At 46.1% G+C, this 14,694-nt stretch overlaps 1 protein-coding gene across 1 annotated transcript; it reads right to left on the reverse strand.

Moving 5' to 3' along the window:
• Nucleotides 1–10,158: 10,158 nt before the first annotated feature.
• LOC135915543 (glycine-rich protein-like) lies at nucleotides 10,159–12,605 on the reverse strand. The gene is made up of 3 exons (XM_065448658.1): nucleotides 12,466–12,605; nucleotides 11,233–11,613; nucleotides 10,159–10,316 (listed from the first exon to the last, which is right to left on the reverse strand). The coding sequence occupies exons 1-2, from the start codon at nucleotides 12,475–12,477 to the stop codon at nucleotides 11,251–11,253; spliced, it is 375 nt and encodes a 124-aa protein (XP_065304730.1). The 5' UTR covers nucleotides 12,478–12,605; the 3' UTR covers nucleotides 10,159–10,316; nucleotides 11,233–11,250.
• Between the last annotated feature and the right edge of the window lie 2,089 nt (nucleotides 12,606–14,694).

Below are 14,694 nucleotides of genomic sequence, written 5' to 3' on the forward strand. Positions count from 1 at the left end.
CCATAACTACCAGTTTGTCGAAATAATTGAACAAATGCAGTCTTCAGTAATACAAGCTTGCTTTGGACAGCAAATCTAATAAGCTTTTTTCAGCGCTGTGGCAGGTATAGGATATTGGTAGAAAACTGTTTCATCAAGATGTACTACATCAGAAGGTATGCTTCTTGCTCATCCATTGTACCATTATCTGATCTTTATGTTCCTTTCAGTTCTATTGAAAGTGCATACAAACTTAAGATATAAGGGACAGGCAGATGTGGTGTTCACAGTGCACACATATCGAGGAAATAACAATGAGACAAAGATTTAAACAGCTCAGCGTTCTTTCACTTTCATTGTGAGCACCGTCAAAATTAACTCTTGCCAATTTTCCCAAGCTTCAACTGTTGTGGTTGGTGTTTTCTGTCTACAAAATGCTCATATGCAATTCGTAGCACTGGAGATTTTTGTATGTATTGAAAAGACATGCAATTCCAGAATAATTTCTTTTGTTCAATACATGGTACGGAACTTGCAACTGTTTGTTTTAGAGGCTGAATTGGATAGGAAGCTATTGCGGTATTCTTTATGGTGCCCTGGTGCATTAAGCTTGTGCAGATGCTTAAAGCTTGTACTGCGTTGATGAAAATTAGGTTGAAGTGGTAGAAGGATGATTATCAAAGTGTAATAATGGCCTCCGAGTACGCACGCTAAGTTAGGTTTCTGGGGACACTTATTAACTAGCCTTGTCAGGTAATACCATTAGCCTTATGGGTGCTATAATGTTGCAGTGCCTGCAGGATTATTAAAATTATTGCACACGTCATGCACTGGTATCGGGAAGTGACAACCTTTGATTACATCATACTTAGGATCAGCCCAGCTTACTCAGCCAGGGAGGCAACCATGCGTAAGGGGAGGGGCATGGCAAAAAAAAAGAGCGTTCGATTATTCTCGCATAGCTAGCTCATACATATAATCTTTCTTAACTTGGATCCTTTCTTGCTCAACGTGAAATTAGTTACTCGCACAATGTCTGCATTTCAGTCCTATTTACGCATAACCAAAGTTCCTTTGTTCAGTGTCACTTTTCGTATTGTTTCGCTTGTGACACTAAGCTCACTTGTTTTATAGCTGCTATAGGTATTGCTGGACCTCTAGAAGTGTAAGCGGACCGTGCTATGTTGCTGATCTGCGCCGATCTCCACTTCCATGTTGGTCCCGCGACAGTTGGGCACCACTGTGATTTGCTTCTTTGACAAGGTGTTATAATATGATCAGCTTGTACCTCAATATCGGTATTGAAAAATGCCTTAAGGGGAAAAAAAACAAGGGTTGGCCATTATGATAGATAAACTCATGTTCTTTCTTTAACGCGCTCTTTTCACACTGTTCTGCATAGACATATTTTTAGAGAATGATAACACTGCTTTATTGCAAACTGCCATGGAGCAAGTTTACGCAATGAGTTGCTACTTCTTCACAAAAAAAGCCTTATTTAGCACACAATTCACTTGGAAGGAAAAGAAGCAACAAGACAGAACGCTACTAACACTCCAGTTTTATTACTCGCACAGTGATATCGTGGGAAAGGTGAAAGGGGGAGAATAGATCTGAATACATGCTGCTCGTACAAAAACGAAAAGGACACATGACATGGCTAGCGTGACACTTGTTTTACAATGATAATAAGCAGTCTCACTGTCTAGTGATTCTCTGCATGGGGAGCTAGTGCTAGGTTCCCCGTCATACATATAAGAAAAGCGTCAGATATCGCTCCAGCGCTTTTGTCTTTATATTTTGCCACAATCAAGTATCTTTCAAACATAGGTGCATGTGCACCAAGAGCAGTGTGCTACCACTGCTCACTGACCCACGCATCCAGCTTGTTGGGTCACACTGCCAGTCATTTATACATTGTCCGGTTTAGCCGATGTAGCATCTACTGCACGAAACGATATGTTATAGACACTGCGCCTGTGTACGTGCTTTTTTGCATGCTTTTTTTTCACAGATAGTGATGCAGGCCTCCACTATTTACATGCATACGCAACAAACCAAGCGTTATCTGTGCTTAGAAAGAATTGTAGGAAAGGCCAGCACGAGGCAAGTGTTCTCAGCATGAAACAAACTTGATTCGTTGGTTTTCGTTCATTGGCGCGATGGGTTTTGGAGCCCATACAGCTTCTTTGTTCACACTAAGGCAGACAAGCTTGTAGGCTGTGGTTCTGCAATTTGTACAGCACACTGACAGCGCTGGTGTGGGCCTCATCTGTGGGGTGACTAATGGCACCTTCTATGGTGCAGATGACTTTCAAGAGCGTAGTTTAGGGCGTGTTGGTATTCCATACCTGAGGGACGAAAAACAGTGGCAAGACTCTGGTGATGACACCGCCCTGGCAAGCGCTGTTTCCGCGTCTTGCCACTGTCTTTCGTCTCTTTTCCTGCGCTAAAATCCCTCAGATGACTTGCGTTGGGCCAGGCACCAATGTTGACGTTTCTTCCCTTGTGCAAAACAGCAGTCCTAGGTTTGGAGTAGTTGTAGGAAGACAAAGTGGACATAACTTCCATGGCTTGAGTGGGCTCATTTCTCTTGGGGCGTCTAGCTTTTTTTCTTGCAACTGTGCAGAGGTGCATCTCTAGAGGCGGCCTGAAAATGGCATAGAATTCTGCATTCAGGAACTGCTGAACAATGATTTGCTGTAGTTAGTGTTTTGCGAAAATGCACTGTCTACCAATTGGTAGAAGGTGCATTCATCAGCCACTGATTTTCTGCTGGCATGCTTGCACTCGTGCTGTCAGTAATTTCTCTGCTTGTCGAATTTTCTTAAGCCCTATGCTGATGCTACCGATGACATGTGCGGCCTTATCAGGATGAGGTTTCAGGATCCTGCCAGGTATGCCTATTCTCCACATGACGGTCGACGCGCCTACAACGACGCTCCTGTGAACAGTCAGCTGCAAAATACGATGGCGCCCCGACCACGTTCTTCTCGATTTGCTGCGCGCTACACTTCGCCGACTCGTCACAGTTTTACCGACGTCACTAGTGGTAGGTCCCCTAGCTCTTGACGGGGAAACTAGCCGCAGTGGGCTGCAGGGGTGAGGTTGCGAGTACTAGAGCTACACCGCAACCCTCCATGCCGATGCATGATGACGGGAAGTCTCCGATGTCCAAGAAGACGCCGACTACAACGACGAATACGGCAAACATGACGGATATAACTGCGAAAGACGCAAGTGGTGTCGTCAGCCCCTACGTTGTCGTTCGCATTGACTGTCACCAAGTAACCGCTCTTGTTCACACTGGCTCCCATTTTTCAACCACACGCTACAGGTTCCCCTACAAACGAAGGAAAGTGATGAAGCCATGGCACTGGTCCAAACTAAGAACCGCCGAAGGTCAGTTGATGACACATGTCGGGAAATGCACGGTACGACTCTTAATCGCCGGTTCAACCTTCGTCACCACACTCGTCATTCTTACTGAGTGCTGGAAGGAACTTATATTGGGAATGAATTTCTTACGTTAGTACGGCGGCGTGATTAACATTCGTGACAGAAGAGTCACGTTTGCCACGAGTCCAGATAAGGTCACTCACGAGCAGCAACCTGGCTTGTGAGCTAAACTGGCTTACGTATTGCTGCGGCGACGTCATACTTTTGCTGTGGAGTTGTTCCCTCGTGCCCGTGCACTGTGCCATCCTGCAGAATGGGGCTGAAGTTGCTGAACAAATCATTGCGCTAGAACTGAATTGCGGCGTCTCAATGCCAGAACACTTATAAATGCAATCCACGAGTGCTCCCAATTGTTGCTGACGAATATAAGTAAGGAACGTCGACACATCGTGAGAGGCACTGCTATCGCTTATTTCGACAATGTAACACAAATACCGGACTACCACTCAGCGCAGGAGGCAGCATCCGCAATCCACACAGCTGCGCCTATTGTAGACGTTAATCCAACGTAAACGGTCATTGAGCGAAACCGCCTTCTTGAACGCATCAATCAGTACCAGAACTTTTTCTCATCTTCGTCAAGAGTTGGTCAAGCGCCACTTACTAAGCACCGCATCATTACTGATGTCGACGCCAGACCCATTCGATAAAACCTTTATCGGTTTGCCCCAAATGAACACGAAACAATACAAAAACAAGTGAAGACGATGCTGGAAGATGTTGTTATTTTACCATCTAATAGACCATGGGCATAACATGTAGTTTTAGTGAAAAAGAAGGAGGTGACAAGCACGTCGGCGTTCGCTATCGGAAGCTCAATCAGGTCACAATAAAGGACGTGTATCCACTGCCACGTGTTGATGGTTCCTTAGACAGATTGCGAAAGACGTTCTACTTTTGGTCAATGGACTTCAAACGCTGTTATCCACAGATCGAAGTGTATGAGAGAGACCGTGAAAAAGCGGCCTTCGCCACGCCTGACGGACTTTATGAATTTCAGATTCTTCCCTTCGGTTTGTGCCCAGCGCCAGCAACATTTCGGCGTCTAGTGGACAATTTGCTCTCTGGACTCAAATGGCAAACATGCCCGGTTTACCTGCATGACGCGATTTTCTTTTCCGCAACGTTCGAAGAAGACTTACGAAGGCTGAAAACTCTTTTTGAAGCAATACGCTCTGCCAGTCTTACTTTGTAGCCTGAGAAGTGCCATTTTGGTTTTCACGAGCTCCAGTTCCTCGGTCACGTCGTCAGTAGCCAAGGAGTCCGATTTCATCCCTATAAAATTGCTGCCATCGCTAATTTCCCGACCCCATCAGACAAAACGAGCGTACGATGTTTTCCGGGGCTCTGTGCATATTCCCGGCAATTTACTGTGAACTTCTCGTGCATGGCAGGGCTGGTAACACAGCTCATCAGAGACGATATTCCTCTTACTTGGGGCGAAGACCAGCAACGCATGTCACCGCCACCCGTGCTTGCACATTTTTATGAAGACGCCTCGATGATATTGCATACAGACGGTCGGTCTAATGTAATGTAATGTCGGTCTACGGGCGCTCCTCGTACAATGGCAGGGTGACAGCGAAAAGGTGATCGCTTTTGCCAGTAGGACACTGTCCCGAGCGGAGGCTAACTACTACACCACTGAAAAAGATTACTTCGCAATGGTATGGGCAGTTCTGAAATTTGTCCGTATTTGTACGGTCGGTCTTTCACCGTCGTTAGCGATCACCATTTGCTCTGCTAGCTCATTAATTTGAAAGATCCTTCCGGGCTGCTCGCACGCCAAGTCGACCAAGTTGAACCATTCGTCTCCAAGAGTTCGACTTTATTATTGCATACAAGTCGGGAAAACGGCAGGCAGACGCCGACTGCCTTTATCGGTCCTCTGTTGAGCCGGCAGCACAAGACGATGACGACTTGGTCATTCTGGGATTCGTGGACATTGCCAATCTTTCACGCCGGCAACGGGATGACACTGAATTGCAGCCGCTTATTGATCATATAGAACCACGAATCGACAGTGTGCCGAAGCTATTCGAAAGAGGGCTGACATCGTACTGCTTGCGCCGCAATGTCCTCTGCAAGAAATTTTCACCTAGTGGCAGCAACTACTTACTCGTTGTTCCCTCATCGCTTCGACGGGAAATCTTACACGCCTGCCACAGCGAGCCGACCGCTGGGCCATCAGGCTACACTCGGATATCTCATTGGCACGGATTCTGCGGAATTACTGCTGGCCGAGACTTACTGCGGTCATTAAACGTTACGTCGAGACATGTATGGATTACCTACGTCGAAATCCTGCATCCGTCAAGCCAGCCGGCCTACTGCACCCTGTTCAAGTACCGGCCAGACCATTTTCGCCAGTAGGCACGGTTTTTTTTGGGAACCTTCCTAACGTCTACAACCGGCAATAGGTGGATAATCGTCGCCACGGATTATTTCACTAGATATGCCGAAACAGGGGCTGTGCAACAGCCAGCAGCAGATGAAGCGACAGAACTTTTTTCTGGAACCCAGCTTTTTAAGGCACGGTGCTCCTGCAGTAGTGGTCACGGACAGAGGTACTGTGTTCATGGCCAAATTTTTGGATATGGCTCTACGTCTAAGGGGTGCCGCTCACCGGAAGACAACGGCGTATCACCGCCAAACAAACGGACTGACGGAGCGACTCAATAGGACATTAGCTCATATGATAAGCATGTGGGTAGATGTAGAGTACAATAATTGCGAAGAGCTTTTACCTTATGCTACCTTCGCGTACAATACGGCTCGGAAAGAGACCACTTGCAAGACACTCTCTAGTCTCGTATACAGTCGTGAGGTTACGACAACATTAGGCGCAATGCTGCACCATGAATTTCATGACGACGAAACAGGTGCTGAAGCGATCATACAAGGAGCAGAGGCAAGTAGGCAGCTTGCGCGTCTGCGAATCCATCAGCAGGATTTCGACGCCAGAAGCTACAATCTTCGGCACCGACACGTAACATACAAGATCCGGGACAAAGTGTGGGTTTGGACACCTATTTGTCAGCGTGGGGTATCTGAAAAGCTCCTTCGCAATTACTTCGGGCCCTATAAAGTTATCCGACGCATCAGTGACGTCAACTACGAAGTCGTTCCAGACGACTCTCGCTGTTGAAAGCGCCGACTGCTCTTACCCGAGGTCGTTCACGTGCCTGGTATGAAGCCGCACTTTTAAGACTGACTAGACTGCCCAGTTTTTCTATCGCTGTTTTACAAGTGTCTATCAACGCGACGATTATTTTTTCTAAAGGGGAAGCAAATGACACAACTATATTTGGCACAACTATATTTGGCACTACTATATTGCCGCGGGTATGTGCCAGTGAGGACGAGGTTGAAGTACCACAGGTTTTTGGGTTAAGCGTGGAGATGAGGAAGACATTGTTGGTTTTCTGTTTGATGACTGATAAAGTGTATTTGCTGTTGGTGCAGCTCCGCATCTTCGTCAATCCGACGTCGTTAAAATATATAGCATTGAATGCATATTAGTTCTCTCCTCCCCCACTCAATGGTACGGCTGTCACTTTAGTGATGTTTGTGCATCTGCGTGGGAAAATCTGGCGGCTAGCATTGGCCACTAACAAAGCAAGATAGTGATCAGCAGTTCTACAGCTTGGCATAGGTAGGAAGGGAGATTATCCTATTTGTAGCTGCTTTCGCGTACAATTGAACCTCTGCTGTAGCAACATTATCAGCATCATGGCCGCCATCGTTGTGCGTAATTCAAGCAGGATCCTATTTACTGTCCGAGCCAGTACCCGGGCGCAATAACGAAGCTAGACAAAGAATCGCTTACTTTTTGTGAGCGTCAAGCGTAAAATTTTCAAGAATGTTCCTTAATATTGTTGCCATCATAAATGAAATCTTTTTAACGTGCAGACATTCTGACATATTTGTGTCGCACAATAAGTCATAGGTTTCCTTTGTAAAAAAAAAAAAACTTCTTTTGCATGATTTTCGCTCATTGCCCTCACTAGCTTGTCATTCCTTCGCGCTAGACACCATAGTTGCTTAGTGGCTATGGTGTTGGGCAGCTAAGTGCGAGATCGCGGGATCGAATCACGGCTACGGTGGCCGCATATTGATGGGGGCGAAATTCAAAAACACCCATGTACCTAAGTAAAGAATACCAGGTGGTCCGAATTTCCGGAGTCTTCCACTACGGCGTGCCTCAGAATCAGATCATGGTTTTGGCACGTAAAACCCTATTATTTACTTTAATTCCTGCATGCTTAGTTGTTGCTAGATATCCTTATATATCGTCCTTTATCTATAACGTAATCACCCCAAAGTTGTCTTGAATTCCCTGAACCTTTCCCCAATGAATACCAGCTATTCTTTAGGGAAAAGTGAAGTCACATTTTAAGTTCAGTTCTAAATTTATTTCATCCCATTATTGAACTAAATTCATCATGTTAATGTAACAATAAAAATAAAAAAGTGAATGTGTGACGGTCCATGCAATAAAAGTAATCATACGATGCATGCTACGGAAAATATTTGTATAGTGCATGTCAAACTAATATTGCAGGTACAAAAAATAGATATGTTTGCTGCAGCTACATAATATGCTTACACGCCTAATGCTACGTAATCCACGGTCCTGTCCTTAACACACTAGTGACGTCGCTATTTTGAATTATCTGGTTTTAAAGCTTGAACACAATGGCTAGTCAATGGCCTACATGCATTGTATCGCTTGACCACGTGGAATACGGATGATCAAGTCCATTCACGCAAGCTCTTGCACCAGTTGGTGCATTAGACACGGACGGACCCAGCGTCCGTCCGTGTCTAACGCCTTTTCCTTGTGTGCGCGTCCTTTGTGTATCGCTGGTACCCCCTTTGATGAAGAAGAAAAAGAAGAAGATGATGGTGATGAAGCGCAGTGCGCTTCATCAATATCATCGTCATCATCGCTGGTACCCCCTTTGATGATGAAAAAGATGATGATGATGATGAAGCGCAGTGCGCTGAGCCATCTTGCGAACTGGCCGATAATTTTGAACGGCCTTCCCGATGCTTATCCAGAAGAAAATCAAAGGAACATGAGTCCGAACGAAATGAGCATTTTTTTCTCCCATTTTACAGACTAGTTATAGCAACTCCGAAAAGAACAACTTCTACGTAATTTAGGATAACTTCGCCTGCTTCGAATGAACTGGTATATTTCCTGCCACGACAAAGAGTGATTTCCACAAAGCATTTGTATACCCACACGTGGAGCAATCGGAAATCCTTTTTACCAACCAAGCATCCACTCTGGTAGCGATCAAGAGGCTAAATCTCCAGCTCCGCCTCCAAATTACGGACGTACGCAGTGGACTGCTGATCACTCTTCGAATAGTCGGTGGGTCTTTTCGGTGGATCCGGCAGCGCTTTGAAAGCATCTGTCACAAACACAACACTCTCAATGAAATTTTCTCGAACCAGTCGATCAACAATATCTTCGTTTTGGAATTACACTCTAGTTTTCGACATTGTGTGGAGGCTCAGGATCATAATAAAGTCATACGGGACATCCTCGGTGTTATTAATCGGTGAGAAGCGTATTCCATGTGGGTCTAAGGGTAAGTGTTTTTTCATTGTTCTCTGCAGAGCATCACTGTGAAAAATGGCGTCCCAGCAGTCTAGCAATGCAGGTTCTATTGCTTCCACTTTTTTTACATAATAAGCAGTCGGTGCTCCAGGGGATGAATATACCCTTTTCATGAAGCCAGGTCTTAACGGGAAGTATGTTTGTATGTAATTTGAAGAGCACCTGAGCTATCCAGGCAGCTAGCAGATAGCAGGGGGAAGACGAATTTGTCAACAACTCGAATCAAAGGCAAGAGCTTGACGTAATATTTCTGCGGAAAACCGCAAGGTGGAGCGAAGTAATTAATGTTGCGAAAATGAGACATCCACCTAATCATAGCAAATGCTACAAAAGAAACACACTCGGGTTTCTCGAAAGGAAAGCCTCGCTGTTGAAGAAATATTCGTCCTGGTTCGGGACTCGAACACGGAACCGCCGCCTTTCCAGGGCAGCCGTGCTACCATCTTAGCTAACCAGGCGGCTAGCAGATGGCAACTTCAGCTGCGAGGCTTTTCTTTCGAGGAACGCGTATGGGTTTCGTTTGTAGCAATTGCTCCTATTCGGTGGATGTCTCAATTTCACTTAAATAAATACTTCTCTCCACCTTGCGCGTTTCTGCAAAACTATTACGTCAAACTCATGCCCTTGACTCAAGTTGCTGACAAATTTGACTTCGCCCTGCCATCTGCTAGCCGCCCGGTTAGCTCAGATGATAGAGCGGCTGCCCCAGAAAGACGGTGGTCCCGGGATCGAGTCCCGGACCAGGACTAATTCTTCAAATGCGAGACTTTTATTTCGAGGAACCCGTATGCGTTTCCTTTGTATCATTTGCTACAATGCACTGGATGTCTGATTTTCGCATAATTAATTACTTTTCTCCAGCTTGCGGGTTTCCGCAGAACTATTGCGTCATATTTTGTGGTTATTTATTTCAACGATGAGAACAACCCCGATGTAATTCTTATTTTGTTCGGAACATTTCAAGACGGAAGTTCGTGCTATAGCGCCTTGCCATTCACATTAAAGATTAGTGTTACTGTCTTTTGAGTAAAATAAGTGAGTGAGATATTGTGCGTAGAAGACGTATTAGTAAATTTGTAGTCAAAACATGCCAAAGAAACATTTTTGAAGTCACACTGGATACATGGTTGAAAAAAGGGACAATCAAACTATCTTTCATCGCATATAATTTCATTTGCTTCTCCTGCACGACGAAACTTGTCCCACGAGGCGCCTGGTGCCAATTTGAAGATCCTATTTTCCACTCCTGTAAATAACGAAAACAACGTATACGTGCTTCGAACTGTGGCTTGAAGAAACAGAACAACAAGCGTGCCATCTGTAAATGTAGCAGAGAGCAGAGAAGCATGATCCAAAGCACTCATTCGTAACTTTTCCAATGGAGCTGGATGTGTAACGATGGGCCGTCTTGCACGAGCGGACAAGGAACTATTGCCCACGTCAAGATAGTGGACACTTTTATTATTTCCATCAGGTTAGGATAAATAGCAAGGAATTCGAATGCATCCACCGCGTGTTTGCACGCGCTTTACGTTGTCTAAACGTGGCCTGAATGACCAATAAATAGAGGAAGTGAATCTAGTCAGCGATGCAACATTATCTTATATTTCCTTGAAATAAAAAGTTGTTAGAGTGAGAAGAGTAACATTGGTGGATGTTATCTGCGACTATAAATAAAGTGGTAGAAATGACTACAGGAACTCTTGACTAGGTTGTAGCTTAGTCTTCTAGTTGCCGAATATGTCTGCATATTATATTCACTACAATGATCCCTAGTGTATGAAATTTCATTAGCACAAACAGCGCACCAGTCAAACGAATGATGATGAAGACTGTTAAAGATAAGCGTGGCGTTCTTACCTTTTCGTCTGTGGCCATCATTTCTTTATTGTCTTGGTTTTTACCACAACGATCTTCACCTTTGCAGAAGAATTTGAGTCTCTTACTGAAATATGTGCTCAAAGCGCTTGGGCATGAGACTAAAGCTTCTGTGAACGTTTTGTTACAAAACTGTAGAACAAATAAACTCTTTAAATCAAATTTATAGGAAGGTATGCTCATGGGAAATTGCCAAACCAATATTAATAAATGTTTTGTGACCACTTCAGTTGAAGTGTATTGAGAGAGGGAATGAAGAAAAGAATGCGTATTTAATGTCTTACCGTCAAAAGAAATAACGCTTAACCATGATAGCCATAGCCATGGCCGTATCCGTGACCATAGCCAAGACCAACGGCGACACCCTTGAGAGCAACACCGTATCCGAGGCCATGGCCGTATCCGAGGCCATGTCCGTAGCCAAGACCATAGCCGCCGTAGCCGTAACCATGGCCGTAGCCGTGGCCCACAGCGTGTACGGAGCCATAATGAGCTCCGGCGCTGTAGCTGGGAGCGACGACGGTCTTGTGGACAGCGGCAACTGGAGCCACAGCGACGCCGTGCCCGTAGCCGAGACCATAGCCAAGGCCGTGGCCGTACCCGCCGTAGCCACCGAGGAAGCCGGCGCAGGCGGCGGCCACAAGGCCGAAGAAGGCGACAACGGTCTGCAATCGAGATGCAGTGGCTTTTGCTTAATGTAGTATCTTTTAGCTCTTTCTGCCATACTCTCTTATAAGTGAAACAATTGTTTTAACTAGGGAACGTTTTCTACTTGCTTTGCAAGCAGCGCTCGCCTGGAAATCGAATGCGAAAACAAGAATTCTTGCAATAAAATTCAGCATTGTTTGCCTGCTTTCAATGCGCTGGCGAGAGCCACGAGAAAGAACCATAATATGGCGTAAACACCACAATAACAAAATACGGAGCATTTTGAGGCTGCAGGGCCTTAGATCTTTTACAGCAGCACTTGCAACATGGCCAACGAGAAGGATGTGGAGGGGAAGTTGGACCACTATTATCCCAATGTGACACATTGCAGTATGTGCCATGCCAACCTTAATGGTTGCATATGGGTGCAAGAAGCGAGAGGATACATTCCTATGATGCATGAAGCAGACGCGATTGCTGCGTAGTAAGAAGTTAAATATCTCCGCCATATAGCGACATACCTTTCTCAAATGTCTGGTGTGGTACTATTGCAAATTCACGTTTAGTAAACGCACGGCAGTTTTTGTGACCATTCCTAGAAATGTTTTGAATTGTGCACATATAATTATCAATATTAAAGCCTTGGTATCTTGCGACATTAGCCTGAAGTGAAATCTATATACTATGGCTCCATTTTTATGTTAATAAAAACTGTAATTCGGGAGTTTGTCGATTTGAAAATGTTAAGAATTAAGACAAACGTCTCACTTAAAACTTTCTCAGCGCACAATTTCCCCTAAGATTGAGCATTTTACACCAGCAAAGCTCTTTCTCGTCAACAATGTCATGACAACCCTTTTGTGACTTACGATGGTGTTCATGTTGTTAGCGTGTCGAAGTGAATTTCCAACTAGCAGATGCCCGTGAGCTGGTGCCGGTTATATAGCATCCCCAGCGAGGGGCGATTGGGAGGGGCACACGCGCCTGTTTCGCTTGTCCTCGCTCAGCCCCTGCTTTCTGTTGAGGCGTAGGCTAAAGCAGGCCGCCCTTCGTATCACCATGCTGGCCAGCTGAGCACGTGTTGACACACCCTTTCTCTTCGCTTGATTTCGCTTTATGCGCTATACCGCCACCTTCCGCGGTCGGCACTGGCGAGCTCCGAAGCTTGACGTCTAAACCTGTTCGACGTCGCGAGTTCCCTCTCACTCTGAACGACATCGCCCAGGCTGCGAACTGCGCTAGGTGGACAGCGCCGCAATCGTTTTCGCTTCAGGCGAAACCCAGAAAACTTGGCGGCGTGCGCTAGATAACGCGCCCAAGCCACCAGAAAACAATGACGGAGCTGCTGCGCGTATATTTATGCTTCCGGGGGCGCCTTTGTCCAACTGAGGACCTGAGCGACGTGCTATGCACACTTCGCGCGTGCTTGAGGGCGTTGCCGACAGCGGGCAGCCTCAGAAGGAACGATGCCGCCGGCGCCATCGAAGGCCAGCGACGGTCGCAAAAAGTTATGAATTCGCCATCGACCGTTTCGGGGCCGCCTAGGTTGCTTTCCTGCTTTCTGGAGCACTCACTCTTCCTCAGTCGGAGTGTGTTAACGTTTAGTTCTCAACTGCGAAACCATGCGCCTGCTTTAAGTTGACAGCATGAAATATTTGGAGACTACCAATTCTTCGTATCTTTGGCGAAAGTTTTGGCGAAAGTTTTGGCTTAGATGTAGTCTACCTGTAGAGCAAAACGATAGACTTTGCAATATTATTGCCAAGTTTTCCCAAACACTGTGGATTTACAGAATATGCCTCGTCATTTGAAACTCTAAAGGAATGAAATGGTTAAGTGCTCTTCGACTTCTGCCGTGTAGCGCGTACAGGTGACGACGCACACGAAAGATAGGCCCTTTGTCCTGTGCCTTTTTGTGGACATCGCCTGTATGTACTGCACACCACAGTAACACACCAAGATGCAATACCAACAAGTCGGCGTTGCAGCAGTACTTCACAGGGCTCGTTTAGCGATTGCGGGACGCTCAGAAAAACGCAACAGCAATTGACTAAGCTGTCGATTGAAGGCATTGGCTTATCTGAATACCAATCAGGCAAGACTATGTTAAGAAAGAAGGCGTTTGAGTGCTGACATGTCCTCTATTGTTTCATTGGTACACAAATGAAATAGTGCACCTAGGATCGCGTTAAAGTAGCACACGACATGCGTCGCCAGTCGGCTGCTTTTCTCTGGCTCCCTCCGTAGTATTGCATCATTATCTGCCGAGGTCTCTGTGTTAGACTTATTGTTTGCGTGTTACAAATTTTAATAGTTTCCTCACTGTGGCAAACCTCTTGCGCCGGAGAACATGCGGCCCATCTCGCTCACGTCCTGCGTAGGTAAGGTGGCCGAACATGTCATTCACAACCGTATATCTAGGGATATAGAAAATAATGAGTTATTCCCTCACAACATGGTCGGCTTTCGGCCGGCACTCGCCACACAGGACGTCATGTTACTTATAAAGAGGCAAATCATTGATGTCGACACTAGAGACACTCGGGGCATCCTTGCTCTAGACTTGTCCAAGGCTTTTGATAACATCTCGCACCGGTTCGTACTAGACGCCATCTCGGATCTGGGCCTGGGGCCACGATTCCATGCGTACGTTAGCTCCTTCCTCAGGGATCGCAAGGCCACTGTCAAAATAGGGCAAATCAAATCGAAGGAATTTACATTGGGAGCGAGAGGCACCCCGCAATGGGTGATCATCTCTCTCCTACTGTTTAACATCGCCATGAAGGGCCTCTCGGACAGACTTGCCACAGTAAGAGGAACGGGTCACGCCCTCTACGCGGTTGATATTGCTACGGAACAATATGTGCGATCACGAAAAGGCAAGCAGTGCGAAGACGACGAAGACGATGATAAGCTAGCGCGGGCTGTTGCCTCTTGGCGAGAGAGCGTAGCTTTTATTTCAAATCAGCAAGATTTGAGCCCGGCGTCTTCTAGTGGGTCTGGGCACCCGCCGCGGACGCGGTTCCGAGACCTTGTCTCGAAGCGGCTTCCTCGGCTCGCTGGACGGCCCAGAGTTGTGCTGTCAGGACAGAGCTGAG

The sequence above is a fragment of the Dermacentor albipictus genome, chromosome 8 (genome assembly GCF_038994185.2).
Source record: "Dermacentor albipictus isolate Rhodes 1998 colony chromosome 8, USDA_Dalb.pri_finalv2, whole genome shotgun sequence".
Lineage (NCBI taxonomy): Eukaryota > Metazoa > Arthropoda > Arachnida > Ixodida > Ixodidae > Dermacentor > Dermacentor albipictus.